General features: G+C 38.3%; 1 protein-coding gene across 7 annotated transcripts in view; it reads left to right on the top strand.

The window, feature by feature from the left end:
* The window catches only part of PHF21A (PHD finger protein 21A), a 129,231-nt gene extending 109,179 nt beyond the window's left edge, over positions 1 to 20,052 (top strand). For 4 of the 7 annotated variants that reach the window (XM_017808031.1, XM_017808020.1, XM_017808044.1 and 1 more), the window contains 10 exons: positions 1,529 to 1,825; positions 3,499 to 3,597; positions 4,677 to 4,728; positions 5,548 to 5,627; positions 6,074 to 6,134; positions 8,550 to 8,713; positions 14,858 to 15,013; positions 16,644 to 16,719; positions 17,037 to 17,140; positions 19,040 to 19,961. In XM_017808031.1, the coding sequence (XP_017663520.1) occupies positions 1,529 to 1,825; positions 3,499 to 3,597; positions 4,677 to 4,728; positions 5,548 to 5,627; positions 6,074 to 6,134; positions 8,550 to 8,713; positions 14,858 to 15,013; positions 16,644 to 16,719; positions 17,037 to 17,140; positions 19,040 to 19,294 (1,344 nt within the window). In that variant the 3' untranslated portion in view covers positions 19,295 to 19,961. Of the gene's footprint in view, positions 1 to 1,528; positions 1,826 to 3,498; positions 3,598 to 4,676; positions 4,729 to 5,547; positions 5,628 to 6,073; positions 6,135 to 8,454; positions 8,478 to 8,549; positions 8,714 to 14,857; positions 15,014 to 16,643; positions 16,720 to 17,036; positions 17,141 to 19,039 lie in introns of all 7 variants that reach the window. The other 3 variants (XM_017808061.1, XM_017808051.1, XM_017808015.1) reach the window with 2 other exon arrangements.
* The last annotated feature ends 1,139 nt before the right edge of the window (positions 20,053 to 21,191 follow it).

Raw genomic sequence — 21,191 nt, 5'->3', positions numbered from 1 at the left:
GATAAACCAGAAGATGGAGACACAGGTGCTTGGCAGGAGAATTACAGGCAGTGGTCATAAATTGGAACAGGGAAGATTTAGTCTTTATATAAGGAAACAGTTCTATCTTTGAGGACAATCGGGAGAAGAAGTTGCTTCCCAGACATGTTGTGGAAACTCCATCCTCAAGGTTTTATAAGACCTATCTGGACAAAGCCCTGAGCAACCTGATCTGCATTTAGTGTTGGCCCTGCTCTGAGCAGGAGGTCAAGTTAGAGACCTCCTGAGCTGCCTCCGAGCCTGTATGAATTTGTGATTATTAAATTTGCATGATGAGTATATATGATCTTATTCGCGTCAAATGGAATGAACCCATGGAACAGGTGTCAGCAAAATCAAAGCATCACCTAAGGACTTAAGTTGCTGTAATTGTTGTTTGCCACTTATGAGTGAAAAAAAACCCGCAAGATGTCTCTAGATTGTTCCCAAGTATTTCTGTGTTGCGACAGAGAGTGTGACCTCTGTTGAAGCTGAGCACTAAAACTTGTGCTTTACTTTATTTTTATGGTTTGGGAAGGACGCTTAAAAAAAAAATCATGGAGGAACTATTTCATTTGTAAGAAATATGTGGTGCTGTGAATAAAAGTCTAAATCTTTTGCAAAATGAAGAAGGAAAGTATAGGCTGAGATCTGATTAAGATTGGGAATGGTGAGATCTGTTGGAATGTGACCTAGTTTTCCATGGTAAAATGCTTTATGGAGTATTAAAGGTGGATAGGACAATAGAAATCAAATAAGGAAAAGATTTATTTTCAAAGTAATATGTTCTACTTCTGTGCTCTGTAATGATATGATAAGTACAAACTTAATAATGGACAAGAAATAAGCAAGTATTGGTGATGGAGTTGGGGAATATTCTTGTGGCTCTTTCATCTGAAAGAAGAGAAATGAATGCATTTACCAGTAGCCTTTAGTACTTTCTATGAGGGATTAATGTATAATCTTGTCAATTTTTTTGCTTCTCAAGATTGGTTGTACAGATGCCTAAATAAATATATAGAGTTGACAAAGGTAGCAGGTATTTGCTGAAAAAAATAATTATTTCAGAACACAGTCAACTGTTCATAACTTCTTGGAGGTTCAGTAAAAAACCCTGAAACACACTTTTAACATGAGCGCCTCAGCTCTGTCTGCAAATATTACATGGGTGTTTTGGCTTGCAAAACCAAAATGTTAATTTAAGTACAGTTAAGGCACTTGGCAATAAACATTCAGTATAAGTGTCTGTGCATCCAAATACCATTTCAGGGACAGTGACTGCATATGCAAATGTTATGGATGGATTTTATGTAAGTAGGCTTGAAAATGTGGCTTTTTTTCTTTGTAGCATACTTAGGGCGCTATGCTATAAATTACATTATCTAAAAAAATCAAATAACCTCCTACAGATTGTACAAGCTGAATTGAAAGACTTAGTAAAAAAGTTAAGCTGAAATACTGATATTCGAATCTTTCTTTTTTTTTCTTCTTTCATCTCTTATTTTTGTAGGTTCGACCTAAACCAGTTGCCCAAAATAACATTCCTATTGCCCCTGCACCTCCTCCAATGCTTGCAGCTCCTCAGCTTATTCAGAGGCCTGTGATGTTGACAACGAAGTTCACACCCACCTCTTTACCCAACTCTCAGAACTCCATACATCCAGTTCGTGTAGTTAACGGGCAGACAGCAACCATAGCCAAAACTTTCCCTATGGCACAGCTCACCAGCATTGTGATAGCAGCACCGGGTACCAGGCTTGCTGGACCTCAGACTGTACAGATCAGCAAACCAAACGTTGAAAAACAGGTACAGATAAAGTGCCTACTAATGCAAGATACTGGGCTTATTGCTTTACTGTGCAGGTTTGGAGAGGATGACAACCAGGGAGGAATTTTCAGTGGGTGCCAGAGATACGTTCCAATGACAGTACAAATTGTGGAATGACTTGCAACTTTTGGGATAGAAGTTACCATTTCCTTTAATATGGGCCATGGCACCTTTTTCCCCTGCTTCAGTGTGTTATGCTCCCCCTACTGTTTTAACTTCAATAGTTCGTAAGCAGGCTGCATTGCAGGGTTTGACCGATGTCTTGGAGAACGAGTACAAACTGAAATCCATGTTCATATCAAGCCCTTTTGTTTTGCAAGGGGTGGTGATGTGAAATGCAAAATTTGCACAAAATTGTAGGGATATTTCTTCCTTGATCCCTTAGTCTTGTGGTGTTGTGATTGGAGGCAAAATAGTCTCACTCAGCTTCTGAAGTCTAATAGTTGGATTGATTGAGTGGAAAGAAGACCCTCAGAAACAGAGAATTCTGGATGTTTAGTTTTAAAGTCTCTCTCCAGACAAGACTTCTGTAAAATAAAATGTTACTTCAGTCAGTGTGGATTGCAACTGAGAGTTCTTGCCATTCAGTTCAAGTAAAGCAATATTCTGTTTCACTTTTATGTTAATAATAGTATATTTTATACTATATTGCACACTATAACATATAATATTTATGTTATTTATATAGATAATAGTAGTATCTATGTCACTTATAACTCTTTCATAGACTAACATGCCTTGAAGTTACTTTCTTTCTGCTTTTGAAATCACAGAGACTATGAAAATCATTTGCATGAGAGATATGCTCATGGTCAGTTCTGCTTATGAAGTCTCAAGAGTAGGTTCTTGCGTAACTTGGGGCTGTTCCACAAGTATCTCAGCAGTGTGTGTCCTTTTCGTGTGATTTGAAGTTGTAATTCTACAATACTTGACTTTTGATGCCTGTTTCTTTTGATGTCAGCAATATTCATTTGCTCTTTGAATAAATTACTGGCAATTCAACTACTGAAATACGTAACAGAAGAGTGGTGGTGGTTCAATAATACATGAATTTTTCTGTGTATTTTCTCCATATCATAAAGGGGAAAATTTGTCTCTCTTTAGCTTTACCACACTCAGTTATAACTTCAACAGCTATGCTATGGGCCGAGGACTGTCATACAGAAGATTATGACTTGAGAAGAGGAAAACGCTTCAGAAACATCTGAGATTGTAGGACTCAGAGACAGTTTTTTAGCCATTCATTATTCTATGTACTATGAATGCTGAGGAGTGAGAAATACAAAATGCACGTGCCACGCAGAATGGTTTCAATGTGGAATTCTTCCATGGGATGAATTTTCTTGAAGTGTCTCTTAGTTTTCCCATACTTTATGGTGATTTCTGTAGCAAGGTTAACTCTTTAAGATGACTGTTATTTTTTACTTGGCTTGTGGGTTAATGGAATGGTGGCAAGGCTGTTTCACCCTTTGTTAGATGAAAACACTTTATTTAGCATTCCTCTCACGTCAGATTCCTCAATTAAGTCTTTGTTAGTACACTGCCGGGTATAAACCTTTTCCTCTGTATCTGCAAAAGTATTTGTTTTACTTTAATAGTCAAAGTGAAAAAAAGTTCTTCTTATCACTGAATGAAACACTGTTTCTTTTCAGACTATTAAACCACATGTGGAAACAGAAGAGAAGCAAACAGAAAGTCGTACAGTTACTCCACCTGCTGCACCGAAGCCAAAACGAGAAGAAAATCCACAGGTACACCCAGAGCTTTCTTTTAAGAAAAAAAAAGGACACTCTGTCCTTTGGAAAATATTCTTCTCCCTCTGTTCCCTCAAGACTCCTTAACTTTAACATTCCATGCATTCCTGTTGGACAGCAGTAGTTGATAAGGCTACAGAATAAGAAATCTAAATACATATAATGCATTGCATTTTTCAGTTCTGGAATGCATTTGACTTCTGAGTCTTTTGTAAGTTAGAAGATCATAATTTCTCTGTGATACTTCCTTCACAGGGGCTTAGATTACAGTGTTGATTTCCATTCCTTTGAAGTTTTAGACTCTAGAGTTATTCTTAATGCTGAAGAAATGTCTTTGTTTTGCTTTGGAAAATATTTCTGCTCTGGTAAGCAGGATGGAAAGAGCCATATATGTTCACATTCTGCTTGGGTTTTAGTCCAGTTTAGTGTGGGGTGAAAGAGTGGCCAGAATGGCGTTTTCTTAAAGCCTTTCTGCCTTGCAGAGCTACAAAACTGACTACAGCTAAATGCTCTACTTCCTTTGTTTCTGTAGACAGATTCAACTACTGTGTGAGCACTTACTGTTGTCAGTACAAATTATGATTTTTATATCTGTTCATTTTCTCCATTAAAATTGGAATCCTTTAAGAACACCATAGCCCTTATCAAACAGCAAATGTAAGCCAGAATTGCTCCTTGTAGTTCACAATAGATGAAGAATGATCTTAAACTAGCAATATTTTTCTGGCAATTGAACTGTGTTGGTATTTACTAAGAGTCAATCACACAGTTGCTTCAGTGCTGGGCTGGAAGTGAAGACACTGCTTTCTCGCTCCCATTTCTGCCGACTCTGTGATCATGAGCAATTGGCATTTTCTTGTATCTCAGTCTGGGTTCCCGTCAAGAAAATGGGACTATTGTCTATTCTTTCTGAAACAGTTTGACATACATGAATGAAAAAGTGATTTATAGAAGCAAAGTATTACGAAAAATATTTTTGTTGCTTAGTTACCTGTCAGCTGCCTTTAAAGGGCCTAAATGACATAACTTATCCTAAGAGTTGGGCTTTTAATGATCTTTTTTCTCCCCCCTCACAGAAACTTGCCTTCATGGTGTCTCTGGGACTAGTTACTCATGACCACCTGGAAGGTAGGAAAAATGTCTTAGATTGGTTCTTGCATTCCCTGTTTCATGTTTCTGAATTGGAAATAGAGTTCCAAAATATTTCTATATTAAATGTAGTATTTTCATGCACAGTAGTACTTTTGGGGTGTCTGTACCTTGATCTAACTTAGTTTGTTGTGCATACTTTTTTGTTCCTCTTATTACATTGAAACAAAGTAGTTACTTATACAGTGGAGATGAGTGGTTGGAAAGAAGGTGTATGCTCTGGTGTTAGGAAAGAAATCTGTGGCAATACTGGGCAACTATTGCTTTCTAGACAACCCTTGTCTCTGCAAAGATACACCATGGATAGTTTTACTGTAACCCACATCTGGATTTTTCATTTATTTCATGATTTCATGAGGTCATAATTTGTAATGAACAAGTTAATGGATTATAATTGGTTTTATAGTTTAAACATCCTATACAGTGAAAGACAGCCTATAATTTCAATGGCACGCATATTTCTCTACTGTATTTTTAAGTATCAGCAAGGTTACCAGAGGCTTTTTGTTTTAGATCCCAGTTGCGCTGACCATGAGTTTGAAAGTCTTAGTCATGGACTACTTGCCAAGAAGATGGCAATCATTTATTAGTTGATTGAGCATTGTGTTTGTATTCCTTGTCAGCTCTTAGTTTTCAAACCTTCAGAAATTAGAAGTTTAACACAGTTGCTGATATTGGGCATGATTGGTGTTCTGTAGAAATCTTTACAGTTCTCCTCACATGCAAACTGAATTCCGAGGACTTTATATAAATTTCTGACATCAATTGTTTTCTAACTTGAATGCTTTGTTTTACAAGAAATCCAAAGTAAGCGACAAGAGAGGAAAAGAAGAACAACAGCAAATCCAGTGTACAGTGGAGCTGTTTTTGAGCCTGAGGTATTAATTTTTTGCTGGGGGAAGCCAGTGTTTTCATTCTGATCTTGTGTGTCTTTCTGCCATGTTGCTACCTCCTAAGCTATCTCAGTCCTAACTAGACTGGCAAGCTATCATTTATAGTTCAAAAGGCCATTGCAATGACATGACCCTCAGATTTTTAAATAGTAAATATGCTGGGGTCTTCTTCTAATACTTATGTCTTCTTCTGCCTTCTCCTATGTAAAGCTCTTGTTAATTGGCAATATGTGTTGGTCAGCTTATGTGTCAGCCTGAAGCAGTCCAGATGTCAGAAGCAGTGTAAAAAAGCTAATCCTTCTGAATCTGTGCTTCAGAAAACAAAAAAAAGCCGATAATCTCACTTAGGACTACTGCGCTGTTCCTCAGCTAGTGCATATAGTTTTTCCAAAAATGTTGGCCAGCAAAAATTGTTATATTCTTCCCTGCAGCGCAAGAAGAGTACAGTCACGTACCTGAACAGCACAATGCATCCTGGGACACGTAAAAGAGGTGAGGTATACTTAGACCTGTCTCCCTGCTGTATGCATCTTCCTCCATATTGCATTTGTAGTCCCCTTGCTGATTGGAAGAACAAAAGAAGGACTCCACAGTACTTTATTTGTCCAGTACATTTCCACAGTAGACAAAGACCATGACTTCTAGGGATTAGAATAGCAAGTTTTATTAGGCAGTTCAATGTTTCCTTTCAGTTTCACTCTCCAAAAAATAAAATTCGCTAGATATAGCAAAAGCGAAAGGTGTTTGAACATTAGGTAGTGGTGTGAAGCTCCTGTCAAGATCCTCTTGTTAATGACTAGATTGTATTGTTACTGTCAAGGAGAACTTGGTTATGGAAGAAGTGTGTGCCCTGAATAGGAGAGGAAACTTAGTGTGACAAAAACCTTGTTCACCACTGGGAGTAGAGATGGGTCCTTCAAAAGCAGTCATCTTGAGCAAGGAAAGCTACCGTGCTCTTACTAAGCACTTTTCTGCAACCAGAGTGCCACTTGTTCTAAAGTGAGAGAGGATCTTTCATATAGGTATGCAGTATTATTCAGAAGAAATCCTTCTGTAGAATAGGTGAAATTTTAATACTTAGATTACGGTGAAACAGGTGAGTCAGAACAGTACAGAAGAGAATATTTTTTTGTGTATGGCATTGACCACACTTCCATGACAATCTTTACTTGCTTTTTGATGATTTTCTGCAGTTCTTGAAGACTCATAATACCTTTTCTTCTCCTGAGTTAGCTGTCTAAAAAAAGTAATCAATCAAATAAAAAAAACCCCAAACAGTCCCACCTAGCACTGACCAGTTCCATTATCTTTTGGGCTTTTTGGCTGCAAGGTCAAATATTCATTTGACATGTGCTTTTCTTGAAATACCTCTTCAGTCCAGCAGGCAATGTGGCAAAGCTGGCACTTCTGCAGCTATGCTGTTTTTAAATAAAAGACATGTCTCTACTGCTGTCCTCTAATAACATTAAATGTATTTTTCAAAATGATATGATGTAGATTTTATATAGAGAGTTTTGCATTTACTCTGTGGATTAATGTTTCTTCTTATAGTAATGATTTCTTAATTTTATTTTAGAACTCATTGTGAACAATTACTGTATCAATGGAAATGATTGCAAGCTTTTGTACTTGATACTCTCTTATCCTGTTTTTGCAACTGACTATTAAACTTTCTGGTTTTTTCCTCACACTCTGTTGTGAGCCTGTACCTTGCATCAGCAACAAATTAGTAGCACACATTTTCAGTTGACAAAAGATTTGGGAGTATACATTTGTCTTGTAATTTAATATAGCAATATATTGAGTGAAAAGCTTTTGCAAGTATGTGCCCTTGAGAGCTTTAGTTTAATTCTAGATGGTGCTGAGCATTTCAGATTTTCAACCATGGACATCACTATCAGAAATCCGTTTCCAAGGACGTACTTAGTTCTGGAACATATCCAGACCTTAAATGCAAGGCTTAGCATGTTAATAGGTATAGACTGACAATCTGTAAACATAAGATCTAGGGCATTATTCCTAGATCCTAACTCCTTTATGTTTACATATCCATAAATTACCCTGGAGAAGGGAGGCAGAAATGATGGTTACCTACTGGGGTTTTTCCTGTCTTCCTTTGCATTCATTATTTTATAAAAATTGTTATGAACACACTTTGTACATCTGCTAGTCTAAAGGAGCATTTAGGAGTTGTGCATAACCAAACATACTTGACTGATAAAGTCTAAGAAAGAACACAGAATTTGGAGGGGGTTACAGTGGAAGACCAGTGATAGGTTAAAACTGGTAGTAGTTATGGATAGGACAAGAAGACCTGTTCTCAAGGTAGCCTAATTTTAAAAATGTACCAGTAGGGTAGAAAGTGCTGATCTGTGGATTAGTGGGTTTTAAAAAAGGGGAAGAAAAGTAGGGGGTTCGTGAGTGTTGGCCTCTGATAAAGGACTTAACCTTTGTGTAGATTTATGCTGGCACTAGAAAGATAGGGAGGTGTGGGATAACACTAGAAAGGATTTAATAGTAGTTATTGTCGCTTCTCTCTAGCTTTGATGCCAACATGTTTCCCCTAAAAACTGAACAGCCTCATTTCTAGGAGTGGCAAGTGCCCACATGCTGCTTTTGTGGGAATGATTCTTTGACCCTCTACAGAGCTTATTTCTGTTTCCTTCTGAAATACATCTTTTAAGTGTTCTTTCCTTGCAAAATTCTACTTAAAGATTTCTAAAAAATGTTTAAATCTTTGCTTCTGTCCTTCCACTTGTAACTTTTATATTAACTTCCTCTCTGTGCTACATCATTTCCTTTTTCACGCTAGCCAATGAGGACCACTGGCCAAAGGTATGTAAGATCATTTTTCCTTTCTTTTTTTTTTTTGTTTGTTTGTTTGTGTTCCCTGTTGTTAATATGTAGGTCGTCCACCTAAATACAACACGGTGTTGGGGTTTGGGGCTTTGATGCCCACATCCCCTCTGTCCAGTTATCCTGACTCCCCTGAAAATGAAAAGACAGAGACCACATTTACTTTTCCCGCAGCTGTTCAGCCTGTGTCCCTGCCTAGCCCCAGCTCCACAGACGTAAGTAACTCTTGGGGAGGGGATTACTTTTAGAAAGTTATGCGTAAACAGACAGAAGGAAAATCATTGCAGATTTTGTTTCTTTAGTCTCACTCATCATTTGTCCTGATTCAGAGCAGTGAAACAGTTCATTTTTTTAACACCCTTCCTTTTTCCTCCTGCACCTATGTTGCAATCCCGTTAAGATTTTATTTATAACTCCTTCCGTGGATTGAAACATTGGGAGGCACCAGGCATGCTAGATGAGCTCATTTCTTTTGTGCAGTGTCTGAGATCTTGTCTGACTGAATTGAATCTGTCATCCATGAAAAAGGGGCAGGGGGGGGAAAAGAGGAGAATGAAAAGTATTAGTTACAGACCATAATAACAAAAAAGTTATGTTTCTGTAATGAGAGGAGGTAAACTGCTTCATCATGCAGAATAGCCAAGAGTATTTGCAGTATTTGCGGTACTGATTTGGCAGAAAGTGTATTGTACCTGTTCAGTGTGGAGAAAAGAGTTCTCAGGAGTTGTAGTGTACTTTGATTAAAGTGCTTACATTTTAATGACTCATATCTACAGGGCACAGTTTAAAAATCAAAAGGTGCTTGCTTATTTCTTCGTACCAGTGCTGCAAACTCCTTCTGTAATCCTTTTTTTAGAAAAGACATTGTCACATATAGTTGAGGCCCAACCATTTAAAATGAGCTTTAAGGAGGAGTTGGATCATTTTATTTTCATTTATATAGTTGCACTGCTGTAAGTACAGAGAGACCAACCCTACTGACCACATAGAATGGGGAATAGAAACCAATTCTAATGGGGAATAGGAGCCTCTTAACTGTATTTGTTCTGCAGAAGTAACAGGAGTAGAAATAGTACAAATGTGTCTGAGGCACTGAAATAAATAGATGCAATTCTGATACCCAGGGAATATGTATGTGAAATTAAAAGGTTCTATTTTATATAGTAATTTTTGAGAGCAGGGTAGCACTTGACTGTAAAAAGCCTTTTCTGGACAGTCAAATGAATGGGACTATGAAACAGCCCCTCAGAGATAAGGTGGGACAGCTTCCTGTCTGGGGACTTTAAAAAGTAAGCAGTACAGATAACTTGCAAATGTGCTGAAGAGCACATATTTTACATTGGCCCTTCCTTTTACAGAGAAGGACTGGATAATGGGGTGGGGGTCTTTTCCATCTCTGGCGTGTGTGTATGCTGCCAAGTCTTTTCCCACTGTGTAAGAGCTTTCAAAACAGTAGGTTGAGTTGTTGCCCTGTTTTTTGGCAGCAAGCTAAATCAAGAATACTGAATTTCTGTAGCATTCAGATCTAGTTCTGAATGCCCTTAATTTTCTGGATTAGGATCATGTTTAGGCCTAGGTTCTGGATTTCTTTAATATTCATTAATTAATCAAAATTTAAGTGATTTAAAGGAGACAATGAAAGATTACACAGTTGATAATAAATGTTCTCTCCTACCCAAACATACCATCATATAGCCCAGTAACACTCTTTCGCCTTTAAAATTGTATATAAGTCCCCTTTAATGTTTTCAGACAAGGTGTTTAGTTTATCCATATGCAACAGGACTAACATTTTTAAAGGGTTTAATTTTTTTAAAGAATTTTATGCCAAAGTCCCATTCAATACATATTCGCTATCAATTGGGCTAATTTGGTAGACTTCTCAGAAATACTTGGTATTGAATTCTGCTTAAAATAAGATACATGTAAAAGTAAAAAATATATTTCGAAGTGCTGATAACTTGGTTTTTAATTAAAAATAAACTGTGTAACAAAATGTGAATTTTCAAAGATGGCAAAATATCAGAAAGGAGACAAATATACGTTCTTTTGTCATTGCATCTTATAATTCTTACTTGCTAATCATAAAGAGAGGAATGGTTTCCAATTGCCGTCATGAGCTGGAAGGTAGTCTTCTGTTAATATATTATCATAAAATTGCTGTATAAGCTTGTGCAGTCACATCACTTTTTTGTGATTTGGTTTCCTCTATTTATATATTTGTCATGCTGTGTGCTTCTCCCATCTGGGTTTTGAGAATTTAGCAATACTTGTAAAAACCTTTAGCATCCTTGGCTGGAAAAGCACTATATAATGCTGGAAAAGTAGTATATATTTAAACAGCAACAATACAAGTCATACTGGAGGTAAAGACAAAGAGGAAAACTAGTTCTTTGGCATTTAAGGACCTTGAAACTTAATTAGATGTAGAATACAGTATCCACTGAAATGCTTATGCCACAGCTTATGACTGGTGCTGCCACTGAGGAGAACTATGCTGCCTGTCACCAGCAGTCCTTTCTCATCCTTGAAATGCCTCCTATGTTGTTTCAGCACAGATATATCTGAGGCCTCATAGTGATCTGCATAAGGGAACTGGCATAGCTAAAAATTATGAGTTTAGCCAGGATTATGCCCTAATCCAGTTAATTTTATAGACACACACATTCTTGTGCCAGCTTCATACAGGGTGAAATGTGTGTTTGGGCATATACAGAAAGCAGGATCACTTCTTTTGACCATGAGGCAGACCATGTCATGTTGAAGAGGGTCTACACTGTTAGCAGATGATGTGACTATAGAAAGGTCTCTTTATTCTAGATGGGACAGAACATGTTGTCTGTAGCCTCCAGCTTTTGGAGACTTAAAAATGAAAATACAACAAGTGCATGCCAAAGAAAAAGGCTATTTCAGAAGTCTCAGTTAAAACAACTGAGCAGTTCATTAGGCAGATACAGAAAAAGACTGCAGTTTTGCCTATCTTTAAAATATTTTTGCATTAATTTGCTGAGAAGGTCTAATTCCTATAGGCTTTAGAATGGAAATTTGATTTTAGAATTTGAGTAATCTTTGTGTTTAGCCAGCCTATGAAAATTGCAAATCAGGCCAAGCACTTGGCGTCAGGTTTGATGGCCCAGAACAGCCTTCTTGAATTTCTCCTGAAATGTCATTCTCTGAATGACAGGGAGAAATTTTGAAAGGAGGATGAAGCAGAAACTTGAGATGGGATTGGTGATAAGAATGGAGAGGTAGAAAGTAGGAATAGAACCTGGGAAAAGGAAGGAAGTAATGCAATAGGCAGGATTGAGCAAAACATTTTTTTTCCTCTCTCTCTCTCTTTTTTTTTAATTCCCTTTTTCCTGTTTGGCAATTGTTTGTGAACCAGTTGGTTATGTATGGCTCTCCCTCATGCAGCAGTGGCATATTCACCTGGAAGATAGCAATTGCCTTTGAAGGTCAATTACTCAGCAGTAAGAATTGTGCAAAAATCTCTATTCTAGTGATGGTTCAAGTCTGTGGTCACAAAATGCCTTTTCATTAGTAAACTGTTATATCAAAGCAACATTTCAATTGAGAGAAGCATCACAGAACATTCAGACTGCAAAGTCAAACCCATAGAAATTAGGAAAGGCCAGATTTATTATTCTTCTGATAATTAAATTCATTTACATCATACACTCTGATCATCTTTATTTATATGGTCATGAAAAATTCCTGTAGCAGAATGTTTAGCTTTCCCATCTTGTTCCAGTGAAATGTATGCATAAGTATAGGTATTACATATTCAAACACACAAACTACATTTGATACTGTATTGTTCAGTTCTGTTGCCTAAAGCCAGGCCCTGCTGCTCTAGACACTTACAAAAATAAAGAAAACTGTTAGTTATCCAGAAGTCTTTTATTTGTTTTCCTGGTCCCTTGATGAAGAGAAAGTAGAACAAAAAGTGATGTCGAATCACCTTTTATGATGTCTCTTCTGAAATTATTCTTCAGTCACTTCAGCCTACCTCAGTGAGCTCTGCTCTAGCCTAAGTTGACTGCCTACAGCCTACACAGAGCTGGTTCAGAAGCTGAGGTTAGTAGGATGCATGTCACAGCATCAAATCCAGAACCTCTTTATGCATATATTTATTAACTGCCCATAAAACCTGGGGCATTTCTTTGGAATCCAACAGTGGCTGGGTTTTTGGTAAGGACAGCTATTAATTGTGAGGAAATGCCCTGAATTTTGCATTACCAGACATAGGACTGTGAATTTTGTGCCTGTGTGTTGTCATCTCCATGTGTTCAGCTGCACTGCACACTGATCAGCTGTATCACTACAGATTTTGCAGCATTGAGTTGATTTTGGAATGTTCTGGGTCTAAATTTATAAATGTCTTCTCCTCAAGAAGAAACTACATTTGTCTCTTTTGTAGGTCTCTTTCTGCAGGGTATGAGATATAACAGGTTTGGTTTTCAGCAGAGCAATAATTTTGCACCTGAGCCAGTTACCAAGAGCAATCTGTGGCAATCTGTAATCTGTGGCAACCCAAGCATCTTAAGATATGTAATTCTCTGGAGTAGAATTTTTTTTCTAAAATGAGAGAATTTTCCTCTTAAATTTTTCCTTAGATTGCGGAGGATTTTATTTTAGCTTATATGACATCTCCTGCCTGCCTTCCTTTCCTTGTACTCACAGAGGAAAAGAAGTTCTTCTCAGCCTGGTTACACATACCACTTCACAAGAAGCATGAAGTGTCACCCATTTAGTTCTTCATTTAACACTGAGGAACTCTTTGGTGTTAAAGGATGAAGTAATACCATTATTCAGCTCTCAATGATCCCTGGGAGTTATGGATCCAAAGCATGGCACTGAAAAATCACTAAAGATTGATCCTTTAGAAAACATGAAATCACTTTTAACCTTGGGAATTAAGAGAAGAATAGCCTTCTGTTTGAAGAACGGCCTCATGAGCGAGAGAGCTGGGAAGCAGGAACCTGAGCAGGTTGCTTGTGTGTCATTCTTCTAACATGTGGAGATTAGTGTAATTTTTTTTGGCTGGTAACTTAATGTGTAAGTGCATGGCCAAATCTGCCATCCCTCGAAATTGATAGAACTTATTCATGCACCTTAAAAGACAATATGCATCAAAATGAAAGCTTGCACATGTTGATATTTCATATAGGGGAAGCATATACCCACAGTTCCACTCAACGCACGCATCTTAAGATCTCAGTCTTGCAGATCTGGTGTGTGCGTGAAACTTCATTGTAAGTTGGTGAGAAGTTTGTATTTCAGACTCGGGGTAGGGCCTTCAATATGTGGAGTTTCCAGGGCAACCCACAGGTGGTGAGAGGAGAGGGCTGGGTGCCCCTTGCCTTCAATATGAATGCTGAGCCACCTTTCTTTCATGCCTCTTTGTTCAAATATCCTAAAAACAGAGAAAAGCAAACAGAAACACCACCACTGCTCCTAGCATGAGGTGGGAGTAACAGGAGGGGAGAGAGAGAAGAAAAAGTCACAAAAATCAGACCTACGTTTTTGGGATATTAATGACTGTAGAAAAAATTCTCTCTAATGGTGAAGCAATAGTAACTAAACCTAGTTGTTTTAAAAGACAAGGCCAGTCATGTTTTCAATTATTTCTTTTTAAAAAAACCCTTAGTTAGAATCTCTCTTGATACTCTTTCATCCTGGCGCTCAGCCTTTGTTAGTGATGAAACAAACCACTCTCTGTAGAGAATGAGGAAGTTTTGACTCACAGCTTTTTCTGGTGCAACTTGAGGTAGCCTAAGTGAAGTAAAAAGAATTGTCGCAGAACATAATTAATTCTGTCCTTTTTCATTTACAAGCACAACCCCTTTTCCTTACAGTTTCATTTTTAAAGGTGACCTAAATATTTGACAGTGCTCTTTTAAGTCACTCGGGGTTTCTTACATACCATTACTGGCAAAAGACAGCCTCATCAGCATTCCTGGAGTGGAGTTGGGCTTGCATCCAGAAATGAGGAGGGTTAAGAAAGTGTGTAGCTCATCAGTTCAGGCAAATAAAAAGCAGGATAAAGTGGGAATTTTAAAGAAGAAAGACTAGGGGATAGCAGTTGTTAAGAAAAGTTATATTAATAAGTGTTTGCTGTACCATTTTGCCTCTGGAGGACAGAGGGAATGTTTGGGAGGACTGATGTCAGTGACATGCTGCTTGGTTTTCTTGTTTCACAGACTAAAAAGAGCTTGATCTTTTGGAATCCCCTCAGAAATAGTTTGTGCTGTAAACTTTCAGTTCAACTAGGATGTAGATGTCAAAGGCCAAAGTTCACTTTTTGCCTTCTCTCTCTCTCTTTGTCTCACCCATACCCTTTCCCCTCAATTTTGTAGGGTGATATACATGAGGATTTTTGCAGTGTTTGCAGAAAAAGCGGGCAATTGCTGATGTGTGACACCTGTTCACGTGTTTATCACCTGGACTGTCTGGACCCGCCTCTGAAAACCATTCCCAAGGGCATGTGGATCTGTCCCAAATGTCAAGACCAGGTATTGTTTGACAGACAGTGGGAGTTATATACAATGCACTGTGAAGATTTTTCTGTGTTAAAGAAAATAACCAGATTGCTTGGGTTACTTAGACCAAGACAGCCTGACACTGAACAAATCTATTTGATCTGTAATAAGGCTTGTGTGAAATTAATTAAATTACCTCTGTCGGAATGCATGCAAATACAAAACTGTTAGGTCTTGCTCCCAAATTTGGAGTCTGTATTTGTAACCCTGGTGTTTTTGCTCTTTTTTCTGGGCCAAAGCATGCAGACTTTTTTGGGAAAGATTATCCATGACCGATATTTCTATCTTTCTACCCATAGAATTTTTGGTGTTCGTCTTAAATTCATTGTTTCTTCAAAAGTTATTAGTATATTCTTCTGGACAAATAAATAAAACATTTGCACAAGCCTACCTCAATAGGTAGAGCAAATATAAGCCCCTGTTTACTCATATAAAGAGGTTGTCTTCAGTGATCTCTTTAATAATATCACCCAGCATCTGTATAATGAGGATGGGTGAACACTTTGGTGGTCCTTCCTTGCAGATCCCTCTCTGAAAATACACAGTTGAAGTGAACAGATTATATTTTAATATTTTGTTCATAATTGCATTGAGATTACAAGATGAAGAAGTAAACTATTGTATTCCTAACCCTTCCATGGAACTCCAGAAATTACAAAGGACTGCTGATAATGAGCAGCCTGAAGCTGTTAGCATTCTGTCTAACACAGCATGCTGCTTGGTCACCCACATGACCTTTGGTTAGCCAGGTAGTGATGTGAGAAAACAGCCTGACATATGATGTGCTGCTCAGAATTCAAGTGACTTGGTCAGTAGTTGCCAGAGAGGAGGGACTGTGACCACTTCCCTCTTTTCCTGCTCTTGCCTACTTTGACCTTACCCCTCCTCTTCATATTTCTGCAATAGGTTCCCACAAAGTAGGGAGGGAGATCTGAGTAATTTCACTGTAAACTGAGTCCTCTGTCTTCTGAGGTACCACTCTGATCAGTTATTAAAAATATGTCTTTCCTCTCAAAAAAGTTTGTTAGGAAGCAAAATGTAGGAAGGATATGAAAGACAGAAATGATGCTTACCCTTTTAAAGAGAGTTTGACAACTCTATTAAGATGATTCTGATAAGAAGGGGAGATAGGACAGTTTCATGTTTTACTAGGCAGGAAGTGTGATGTTTGAATGTATGATGTGGAGACTGTTCTGTGGCATGAAAATTTTTCTCCCAGAACAACTAAGATCAGCAATTTGTCTGAATCATGAAGTAATGTTTATGTCTCCTGGAGAGTTTGAGTTCAGATATATTATCCTTTCATTCCTCTTTTGAGTTGTTCAGTTTCATTAATAGATGTTATTTGTGGCTATGGAGGGAATTTAGGAAAATGCTGACATTTGTAAGAAACAGGCCTGTTTTGTGGAAGCCACAATACAGTTGTGAATAATTCACTGTTAAATCTCAGAAAAGGTCTGTGAAGCTTCACATTAACAGGGCTGAGACTAATGATAGCCATGAAAGAAAATCCTCAGTCTTTCCCTCTTTCTGTCTCTCCTTTTTATTTTCTCAGAGGTAGATTTTTTTACCAGCAATATCTCTATAAACAATTTTCTTTCAGATGCTAAAGAAGGAAGAAGCAATCCCATGGCCGGGAACTTTAGCAATTGTTCATTCATATATTGCATATAAAGCAGGTAGGAAAATGGTGGACAACACTTTTGTTTCACTTTTAACATAGGAAGGTGTTATTTTGGGAATGGGACAGAATGGTACTTCCTTTATAAAAGGAAATTAAAGGGGAAGAACCTTAATAACTAGTGAAGTGAAAATAGCAGTCTAAATATTTGTTAAGCCTTCTGTGATGCTTATGTATGTGGGTAAAATTTGGGGGGGTGATTCAGTGCACAAGTTGTTGAATTGACTTTAAACCCAGTTATGCTCTTTACATGAAGCGGTTTAGACCCTCTATTCACTGTTGTGAAAGAAACATTTTAAATATCCTGTTTTGCAGCAAAAGAAGAGGAAAAACAGAAACTACTTAAATGGAGTTCAGATTTAAAACAGGAAAGAGAACAACTAGAGCAGAAGGTCAAACAGCTCAGCAATTCTATAACAGTGAGTATTGTCCTCCCAAATAATTCTTCACCTGTGTTCTAGTGCCAGAATGCAGAGAGAAAACTATAATAGAGTGACTTGGTGTACTAGACCTGTCTTCCACTGGATTTACTGAGAACTAAGTGAGCATTTTCCTTTGCTTTTTAGGACTTTGGGGAGCAGGAATGAAATAAAGGCAACATATACTTACATTGAGTCTCTTATACATGATCCATGCTGACCGTGTAGGTAGACCTGTAATATCAGCAAGTGACAAAAACGACACAGAGTATTATCATCTGTGGGCAGTAGATTAAATCAAAATCTCCAGTGGCTCACTTAAAGAAGAATGGTTGAGCCTTTGTGTGTAATGAGAGTTATAGTCTTGTTGAGCTTTCCAGACCTTCCTGATGCAAAAGGAACTGTTTGCTCAAGGATGACTCTCAGGCTCTTGGCATGTTACCTTGGCAGTCAGCACCTGGACGCTGTGCAGGGCTCTGCATAATATTTAATTAGACAATGTCATACTTCAAACCAGAAGCTTTAGTTTCCACCTTAGTTTATTGCAGTAATTGGAACATACATATTAATTTGCTCTCTCTTCTCACCTTAATATGCAAATCAGTCTCTTGAGTTGCCAATGTAAATTTTGAGCCCCTCACTTAGTGCTGGTCAATATCACATAATGAAACACACCGAAATCTCCGATCTGCAAGGCTGGATACATAAGAACAGACTTCTTAAATACAGATGCACTTTTTCCAGGCTGCCTGTCTTTGCCTACTAGAACAGAAGTGTCCTGTGTTTTCAGGCCCCTCAGTACTGACAATACAGTAAAATGATTGGGAGCAAACGAGTGGTGAGAGGTGCTGGTTAGCAGTTTGCGACACTGTTATCTTCTGATTAGTAGTAACTGGGTACTACTGAGCAGCACTAAAGCACTTACACTGTTTCTCAGTGAGGCACCCAGGCAGATGCAAGCCTTTAACATGAAGGATTGGCAGTGGGTGAAGAGGGTGTTTATACTTACATTGGACCTGTCCAAAACAGACACAATTGGTCTGGATTTTATGGTGTTACTATGGTGCCAGGAGCTGCATGTGAAAATAGTAAAGCTAAAACCAACAGTTTCTGGAGATCAGCATGAATAAAAGATTTAAAAAATGTAGAAAGGTTGCCAGCTTTCCCTAAAAACCTGAATGTAACAGACGTAGCTACTCTTTGCTCATTTTTGAGTGTTTCAAATATACATATAAGCAGTTTTTCACTCTTGAAACATCATTTGTGGCCTTTTTAAAAAATTATCTTACCCTGACGCTTAACTGATGAGCTAGCTATGTTACTACCACTTCTAAGAGAAAGAAGTGGCCGCAAAATAAGATTTTCAAGTGAAGAGGAGTTTGTTTTCCTTTTCAAGTGCCCCTTTATTTATTGAGAGAAGGAAGTGATGTTCCTACTAAAATGTATGTGAAAGCAAAGGCTGCATCCCACTAATGGTGTGCACACACACTGTCAGCAGTCAGCTGCAGTAGGATGCCTGAGCTTGCAGATCTGAGCTAAAGAAATTTCAGTAATGCTATACTAATAGAAAAAATAGTAAGAACATATACTTGGAAGTTTTCCTTCAAAAGGAACACAAAAGGATGGAGCTGTCTGTGTTCATTTGCAGAACACCTTGGAATAAAAGGGAGCCATACCAGGTGACAGCTATGTCCTGGCAATTTAATTCCTCAGCCTGCAATTATGAATTCTCCTGTGAACACAGCCCAGAGACTTTTTTTCTTCTGTGTTGGAAAAGTGAAATTGTAGCTGCAGTCTTTTCTAGGTTCTTACATTTAGATCTGTGAACATCATATTCCTTCTTTTACCTGCTTTCATTCATAAGCTTGAACTTATTACTGCTTTTCTGTTTTGCTGCAGAAATGCATGGAAATGAAGAATACCATCCTTGCAAAACAGAAGGAGATGCACAGCTCCTTGGAGAAGGTAAAACAGCTGATCCGCCTCATTCAAGGCATCGACCTTTCAAAACCCATAAACTCTGAGGTCAATTCAGTAGCCATCTCCAACGGCATGGACTCCACTAACAATACTAATGCTGCCACCTCCACCTTAGCCCCCTCCCCTTCCCAGAGCTGCATGGTGAACTGTAACAAGGGCGATGAGACTAAATAACACAGTGAAGTTAAGAAGGAGCCAAGGGAGGTGGCGGCGAGGAGAAAGAGCAAAATAAAGAAACTCTAGAAAAGCAAAACTGGATTTCTTCTGGAAAGTGCAGAATTCTTTAGTTCTTTGGTTCCAGAGAGAGCGTGAAGATGCTTGTGCCAGGCGGCACCGGAGTTTGCCAATTGATCCTTCTTATTCTGTGTGTACATGCGAAGTTTGGATCATGTTACATGAATAGTGCCAGCTGGGGGTTCTTTGCCAGCACCATGCCAAGTGAAATAATATATTTACTCTCTCTATATTTTACACCAGTGTGTGCCTGCAGCAGCCTCCACAGCCACTATAGGTTTGTTTTATTTTTGTTTGGGGTGAGGAGCAGGGATAAGGGAGGAGAGCAGGTTTCAAGTTCCTATTTGCAGAACAGTTTGTTTAGCTAGGGGAAAACAAAAACAAGTCCAAAGAGCCTATGGGCTTTTCCTGTTTCTAAACTCTCAGTACTATTAAACCAAAAAAACCAGAAATATAAATTATCAAATCCCAGTGCCCAGAAGGGACAAGTCTATCAAATAAGCAGTATTTACTATTGTTTAGACAGGAGATTTACAAAAGGAAAGGAGATGGACTTTTCACTGAGTAACCAGCACATATAATCATATAATCATAGTATATGCTGAGTTGGAAGGGATCCACCAGGATTATCGAGTCCAACTCCTGGCCCTGTGCAGGACACCCCAAGAATCACACCATGTGCCTGAGAGCATTGTCAGAACGCTTCTTGAACTCAACCAGGCTTGGTGCTGTGACCACTTCCATGGGGAGCCTGTTTCAGTGCTCAACCACACTCTGGGTGAAAAACCTTTTCCTGCTATCTAATCTAAACCTCTCCTGACTCAGCTTCATGCCATTTCCTTGAGTCCTGTCACTGGTCACAAGTGTGAAAAGATCAGTACCTGCCCCTCTGCTTCCCCTCACATGTATAGACTGAGGATCTACTGTCCCAACAGCTTGGGGTTAATCCTGTTTCTTCACATTAAACAACAGACTTGCTTTGCAGAATTGGTTTGGGTCCTCACATTCATCCAGAAAGTCTATGTTGGGAATGGGAAAATGAGGGCCAGAATTCAGGGTCAGCTTGGAGCATTGGATGGAGGTGTCTCAAGAGAAAATGTGCATCAATTACTTGAAAATGAGATTTCAGCCCTTTTCTGTATTTATAAACAACAAAGGTATCCTGAACAAAGTAGCACATAACCCAGATGTGTGAACTCAACAGAGAAATGTCCTTTTCTTTCACTTCCTTTCTCTTCTTTTGGTAACAAGAACTAAATAAGGAATAGAAAAGCTGTTTTTCAGGCTGACAGTCTAATTAAAGAGGTAGATGGGACCTTGCATGGTATAGATTAGAAGTAATAGTGTCAGTGAGATACAGTGAGTCTTTGTGAGTCCTTGTGTCATCGTTTTGGGCACTGTTTTTTTATGCAAGGGCAAAATCTTTGTATCTGGGGGAAAAAAAACAACTTTTTTAAATTAAAAAGGAAAATAAAAGATATTGAGGTCTTCCTAGTGTTACTTAAAATAAGATCAAGGTAAGAAACATTGTAAAAAAATTACAAAAGTGCTATTTGTTTCCTAAACAAGTGATTTCTATTAAAAAGGTGTCAGAACTGGAGAAAATGCTGTGTACTTAGAATTTTTTAACACAGACTTTGCTTATTTATGATCACATTCTGCTGTGTTTGTGTTTTAAAATCAAATGGGACAGTTTCAGTAGATTGTACCATACATCTACTGGCTAAACTCTAAAGAGAATCAAATCCTGCAGTGCTGGATCTCACCCCACCTGGAGGATCGGCCAGGCTTGTCTCTGTTGTTACCATCTTTCCCCCATTCTTTCATGTGTTTGTAA

This window comes from Lepidothrix coronata, unplaced genomic scaffold, assembly GCF_001604755.1.
Source record: "Lepidothrix coronata isolate B3197 unplaced genomic scaffold, Lepidothrix_coronata-1.0 Scaffold1, whole genome shotgun sequence".
NCBI lineage: Eukaryota > Metazoa > Chordata > Aves > Passeriformes > Pipridae > Lepidothrix > Lepidothrix coronata.
The sequence above is the reverse complement of the archived record's forward strand: the minus strand, read 5'-3'. Positions and strand labels throughout refer to the sequence as shown.